This window comes from Nerophis ophidion, linkage group LG25 (assembly GCF_033978795.1).
Source record: "Nerophis ophidion isolate RoL-2023_Sa linkage group LG25, RoL_Noph_v1.0, whole genome shotgun sequence".
Taxonomy (NCBI): domain Eukaryota; kingdom Metazoa; phylum Chordata; class Actinopteri; order Syngnathiformes; family Syngnathidae; genus Nerophis; species Nerophis ophidion.
The window spans coordinates 11,715,087-11,722,486 of NC_084635.1; the positions used below are offsets into that span (position 1 = coordinate 11,715,087).

General features: G+C 39.7%; 1 protein-coding gene across 5 annotated transcripts in view; it reads right to left on the reverse strand.

Annotated features, from left to right (window-relative positions):
* The window catches only part of tspan4a (tetraspanin 4a), a 526,989-nt gene that overhangs the window by 85,575 nt on the left and 434,014 nt on the right, over positions 1–7,400 (reverse strand). For all 5 annotated transcript variants that reach the window (XM_061887281.1, XM_061887282.1, XM_061887283.1 and 2 more), the window contains one exon: positions 1,626–1,727. In XM_061887281.1, the coding sequence (XP_061743265.1) occupies positions 1,626–1,727 (102 nt within the window). The remainder of the gene's footprint in view (positions 1–1,625; positions 1,728–7,400) is intronic.

Genomic DNA, 7,400 nt, shown 5'->3' on the forward strand with positions numbered 1-7,400 from the left:
GTAGATGTTACTGTCACATATGCATGTACAGTAAATTGCAGTATTGTCCTATTTAAGAGTGTCACAACATTGCTGTTTACGGTAGACGAAAACGTGACTGCTGTTGTTGTGTGTTGTTACTGCGCTGGGAGGACGTTAATGAAACTGCCTAACAATAAACCCACATACGAAACCAAGAACTCGCCCTCGATCATTCTACAGTTATAACGTCATTGGGCAGGCTCGCTGTTCATATTGTGGGCAAGCGGACGTGAAAACAGGCTGTCGACACGACACTCAGGTCTGCCTGAATTTCGGGAGAAAATTTGTCCCGGGAGGTTTTCGAGAGAGGCGCTGAATTTCGTGAGTTTCCTGGAAAATCCGGGAGGGTTGGCAAGTATGGGTTGAGATGTCAATGCAAGAATCTGCCAATGTGTTTACAGTGGTCCAAGTTCTTGTGTGTTTTAGGAATTTGCTGCAAAACTCTTTGAATCCCAAGTTTTAAACTGAACCTGGGGGCCGGTATGGTGTCAGATTTGGCCCTAGGGGCCAGCAAATGAGTATCCCTGTCTTTAAGTTGTGAAGTATAGCATGTTTAGCTATTCCTTGTCCTTAAGTGATACTTGTAAGAAATGTAGTTTATTTGCTGCCTTAGAGGCGAGGATTGCTTACTTAGTAGGGGTTTGACACTGTGGAGCAGACCTGGGCAAATTAAGGCCCGGGGACCACATGCGGCGTTAAGCTTTTCAATCTGGCCCGCCGGACATTCTCAAATATTTTTTTTTAGATATTTAAGATGGAAAATGTAGCTGCCGTTATGATGTGCAGTGATGTTTTCTAATGACCGTAACGCTTGAACTATATAATGTTTTTCAATGGTTGGACTCTGCGCTTTTGGATGAAAAAACAGTTACTATGGTAATCTAATTAGTTACTATGGTAATAGAAATAGTTACTATGGTCATCCAATTAGTTACTTTGGTAATGTAAGTCACAGCAGCTCAGACGAGGCACCAAGCAGTGTGGGTGGGAAGCATTTCCACAGACACGGAAAGATATTTTCACAACAAAGTTCTAAAGCTTAGTGATGTATCAGATATATCCGATTGTAGGTGGGTTTGTTTTGTACCCTTTGCGTTCATATTTCACAGTTTGTTGCATTTTTGTTGCATTTATGTTGATCGAAACGGGGTGTGACATTCATATTTTGTCAATATTCAGTGTTTTATCGTTCGTAGAAAAATGTAAAATTCCATTACGGTTTTTCTTGGTGGTCTGTCATAAAGTTTTTAACCATTTGATCAGACATTATTGTGAGGTTTTGTATTAGTGTTCCTAAAAAAAGATATACCGGCCCCCAGACAAATTATTTTCTCTAAATGTGGCACCCGAGTCAAAATAATTGCCCAGGCCTGCTATGGAGGGACATTAGCCGTTAGCAATAATGCTACAGTATATTGCATTGAGGATGTGTTCATTCACTTTATGCTGGCAAATTGAATTATCACGTTATAACAATAGTCATACAATCTCTATCGTCAGCCAAATTGATATCATTTAACCCTGTAGGACATTTGAAAATGTGGTGAGGTCTATAAAACTTTCTATTCCTGCATTTTGCTCCACTAGTGGTCATCGTGTCTTACGTCAGTTTGGACGATCATCCAGGCGTTGGTCAGACCCACGTTGCCCTCAGTGCCAAAAAGCTGTAGGCCCTTCTTCAAATCCCTCTGGGCGTAGTGGTCAATCTGCGAAAAAACAGGATAGAACATTTTGTTTGTGAAAACGTCCAGTTTTGTTCCAGTGAATACTCGGATGAAAAGTGTCATTTTTTTGTGGTCACGTTTGGTTTTGAACTCATTGGGCACTCTTGTTTGTTTTCTCACCATGACTACCAATTAGTTTTCACCAGTCATGTCACGCACCTGGTTTATTTGAACTCACACACCTGTTTTCAAGCACCACAGCACTATTTAAGCCTGTAGTTGCCAGGCAGTCAGCCTGGCAACATCACCATCTAACATCATCTACACCAGTGGTTCTCAAATGGGGGTACGCGTACCCTTGGGGATACTTGAAGGTATGCCAAGGGGTACGTGAGATTTTTCAAAAATATTTAAAAAATAGCTACAATTCACAAATCTTTTATAAATATATTTATTGAATAATTCTTCAACAAAATATGAATGTAAGTTCATAAACTGTGAAAAGAAATGCAACAATGCAATATTCAATGTTGACAGCTAGATTTTTTTGTGGACATGTTCCATAAATATTGATATTTTTTGGGGAAGAAATGTTTAGAATGAAGTTGATGAATCCAGATAGATCTCTATTACAATCCCCAAAGAGGGCACTTTAATTTGATGATTACTTCTATGTGTAGAAATCTTTATTGAATCACTTGTTTATGTTTCAACACGTTTTTAGTTATTTTTTCATCTTTTTTTCCAAATAGTTCAAGAAAGACCACTACAAATGAGTAATATTTTGTACTGTTATACAATTTAATAAATCAGAAACTGATGACATAGTGCTGTATTTTACTTCTTTATCTCTGGTTTTTCAACCAAAAATGCTTTGCTCTGATTAGGGGGTACTTGAATTAAAAACATGTTCACAGGTGGTACATCACTGAAAAAAGGTTGAGAACCACTGCTCTACACACCCTTGCTCCATGCTGATGATCCATGCTCTTTTCTCCTTCCCCGTAAATTTTCCTATTCATGCCATAGTTTGCAAGTTTTTTTTTTTTGTCCATAGTTTATGTTGTAGTAATAGTTTTGTTTCATAGCCAAGTTTTTGTACCTCCTCTGTGAGTGCTTTTCGTTTGTTCTTTTTTTTAATTTAAGATTCAAATATGTCGTTATCTTCATGCCATGTTCGTTCCACTCGCTTTGCACCACGGGAAAACAAACCACACCCTAGTCCAAGTTATGACAAAAAGAACATGCAGCATTTGTAAACACACTGTACAGTAGATCACCCATACAGTATTTATGAGTGTTATGTTCCAATGGTGAACAACCACAGACATACCTATAAAAAAAAAAGCCACGACCATAAAACCTGAAATACGCCTCTCACAGTCATTACACACATTTAAACTTGAGTTTAACACAGGAAGAAACAATTACAGGCATGTAGTTTACAGCAGTGGTCACCAGCCATTAAACAAGACATGTTTTGTACGAAGGCTTGAATAAAGTGCTACAAATGTAAATACAAAGCTTTGTGTTGTCATTGGTTGTTGGTTCCAACATTTCCTCTTCTCATTGCTCCTTTTCTGCTATTTATTTCCGTGTTTTATGTTCATGTCTGTTTCTGCAGTGTGCTTCTGGCTAGCGATAAACAAGTAACGGGCCTCGCCGTATTTTCCGCACCCATCACTGACCTCAACTCTATGTGGCTTGTTTGCATCCCGTTGCGATGGAGCGATGGTAGTTACAGGGGAGAGGCAAGGAGTGTTGTTGCGGCTGGAATGAGTCAATGTACAAAACCCAAAAACCAGTCGAGTTGGCACGTTGTGTAACTCGTAAACAAAAACAGAATAGAATGATTTGCGAATCCTTTTCAACTTATATTCAATTGAATAAACTGCAAATACAAGATATTTAATTAGAGATGTCCGATTATGGCTTTTTTACCGATATCCGATATTCCGATATTGTCCAACTCTTAATTACCGATATATACAGTCGTGGAATTAACACATTATTATGGCTAATTTTGTTGGGATGCCCTGCTGGATGCATTAAACAAAGTTTTCCAAAATAAATCAACTATGGAAAAAAATGCAAACATGGCACTGCCATATTTATGTTAGGCTTGGACTTGGTCTTGGGTTGTTTTCCCGAGGTGCGAAGCGAATGGAGTGGAAACGGCGTGAAGGTAAAGACATCTTTATTTTAACACTAAAACTAAAAACAGGAACCAACAAAAAGCGCGCACAATGGCGGTACAAAAAACTGGGCTATGAAACAAAAGACTAACACAAAGGCTATAAACTACAAACATGAAACAAAACCACTTGCGCCGTAGCATGAATAACAAAAACTTACGTGGACAAAATGGACGGCATTGCAAGGCATGAAGCAGAAAATCGAGGGCGTGAATGAGGTAATGTTGCCAGACTGACTACCTGGTAACTGTGGCTTAAATAATGAACATAAGTGAAAACAGGTGTGAGACAAGACAGGTGAACAGATTGGTCGTCATGGTAACAAAACAGGGAGTGAAAAAAAAAAAGGAACTTAGAGTCCAAAGGTCAAAAGCACCTGGTATTCCTAGGCAGTCTCCCATCCAAGTACTAACCAGGCCAGACAGTGCTTAGCTTTGAGAACAAATGAGAATGGGGATGCTCAGGGTAATATGGCCATACAAAACTCATGATCAGACATGACAAAAAACTACATCAGTTGGCATGGTAAGACAAACAAGGAAATGCAAAACAGAACTAAACGTCCCAAAAACTAAACATAGCATGACCAAAACAAAACATGAACCATAGGCGTGACAATTTATTATTGAAAAATCAACAGGAAGTTAGCAAAAACCCCTTCAGAACAAAATTTTACTAAATTATCCGGGCTTGGGTCGCGGGGGCAGCAACCAAAGTCGGTCCCGTCCATCGCTGCTTGCAGCTTTAATTATTATTGAAGTCACAAAGTGCATTATTTTCATTAACATGCCTCAAAACAGCAGCTTGGAATTTGGGACATGCTCTCCTTGAGAGAGCATGAGGAGGTTGAGGTGGGGCGGGTGTATATTGTAGCATCCCGGAAGAGCACTGCAAGGGGTTCTGAGTATTTTTTCTGTTGTGTTTATGTTGTGTTACGGTGTGGATGTTCTCCCAAAATGTGTTTGTCATTCTTGTTAAGTGTGGGTTCACAGTGTGGCGCATATTCGTAACAGTGTTAAAGTTGCTTATACGGCCACCCTCAGTGTGACCTGTATGGCTGTTGACTAACTCTGCATGCATTCACTCCGAAATATGAAGAGCCGTACATATGTGTCTGGGCTGGCACTGAAAGGAAGTGCCTTTAAGGTTTACTGTTGCTTTTTAAAAAGTCATACATTTTACTTTTTTGAAAACCGATACCGATAATTATGAAACAAATACCGATAATTTCCGATATTACATTTAAAAAAATGTATCGGCCGATATTATTGGCAGTCCAATATTATCGGACATCCCTATATTCAATGTTCCAACTAAGAAACTCAATTTGTTTTTTGCAAATAATCAACTTAGAATTTAATGGCAGCAACACATTGCAAAAAAGGTTGTGAAATATATTTATATAGCACTTTTCTCTAGTGACTCAAAGCGCTTTACATAGTGAAACACAACATCTAAGTTACATTTAAACCAGTGTGGGTGGCACTGGGAGCAGGTGGGTAAAGTATCTTGCCCAAGGAGACAACGGCAATGACTAGGATGGTGGAAGCGGGAATTGAACCTGCAACCCTCGAGTTGCTGACACGGCCACTCTACCAACCGAGCTATGCCGCCCCAGGTTATATCTTTTGTCCTGGCATAGCCCCCTGCCGACCACTGATGATCATATTTGGTCTGTGATACATGATGTGCACATTTTGTTACCCCTTTTGCACTAATTAAAACATTTCCTTTTTGTAATTTCACCTTGCCTACCGTCTCTGCATCCTGGGGTCAACACCTTGACTGATACCCTAACACACTCAACCCATTCATCCTGAGAAAAAAACAACAAAAAGAAACACACATTGCCCTTTTAAAAGACCCCAACGCATGCACGACCACCCTCTGAGTACACTAAACAACAACACAACTACAACAACTCCATCCAACCATTCCACCCATCGGCCATTATGAATTGGGGTGGCATACCATCTTTTTCCTTAGAAGAAGCCAGCATTTTTTTGTTTTTTTTATTTATTTTTACCTACACAAACAAAACACAATCTACACTATATTGTCAAAAAATTATTTGGCCACCCATTAACAATAATCAGAATCAGGTGTCCTAATCCCTTGGCCACAGGTGTATAAAACTCTAGAGCAGTGGAGACGCGTTCTTTGGAGTGATGAATCACGCGTTTCCATCTGGCAATCTGATGGATGATTCTGGGTTTGGAGGTTGCCAGGAGAACGGGACATTTCGGACTGCATTGTGCTGAGTGTGGAATTTGGTGGAGGAGGAATCATGGTGTGGGGTTTTTTTTTTTAGAAAATGGGCTTGGCCCCTTAGTCCCATTGAAAGCAACTTTGAATGCTCCAGGATACCAAAACATTTTGGACAATTCCATACTCCCAACCTTGTGGGAACAGTTTGGAACGGGCCCCTTCCTCTTCCAACATGACTGCGCACCAGTGCACAAAGCAAAGTCCATAGAGACATGGATAAGAGAGTCTGGTGTGGATGAACTTGACTGGCCTGCACTGAGTCCTGACCTGAACCCGATAGAACAGCTTTGGGATGAATTAGAACGGAGACTGAGAGCCAGGCCTTCTCGACCAACATCAGTGTTTGACCTCACCAATGCGCTTTTGTAAAAAATGGTCGAAAATTCCTATAAACACACTCCGCAACCTTTGTGGACAGCCTTCCCAGAAGAGTTGACGCTGTAATAGCTGCAAAAGGTGGACTGACATCATTTTGAACCCTAAGGGTTAGGAATTGAATGTCTTTTCAAGTTCATATGTGAGTCAAGGCAGGTGGCCAAATACTTTTGGCAATATAGTGTATTTTAATGATCTGCTGAATGAAAGAACGTGATTATACAGAAGAAGGATAATACAAACTTAAAAAAACCCATCTCCATCCTGGACTTTTATACAGAACTGAAGGTAATCGGACTTGCATAATCTACAGATATGTATAAGAGATGTTCCTCTACTTTCCATGCAAATTCAAGATAAGTCCACATTATTTTTAGTTTACAAAAGTAAATAAATGTGACTAAGAAGTATTTGACTGCACATTTTTATGAAACTAAATGATCTTTTTCTTCTTACTCGCTTAAAGGTCTACTGAAATGAGATTTTCTTATTTAAACGGGGATAGCAGGTCCATTTTATGTGTCATACTTGATCTTTTCGCGATATTGCCATATTTTTGCTGAAAGGATTTAGTAGAGAACATTGATGAAAAAGTTCGCAACTTTTGGTCGCTAATAAAAAAGCCTTGCCTTTACGGAAGTAGCAGACGATGACGTCACCGGTGTGAGGGCCCCTCACATCCTCACATTGTTTATAATGTGGGCCTACAACAGCAAGAGCTATTCGGACCGAGAAAGGGACAATTTCCCCATTAATTTGAGCGAGGATGAAAGATTTGTGGATGAGGATATTGATAGTGAAGGACTAGAAAAAAAAAAAGGCGATTACATTGGGAGCGATTCAGATGTTTTTAGACACATTTACTAGATAGATAGAT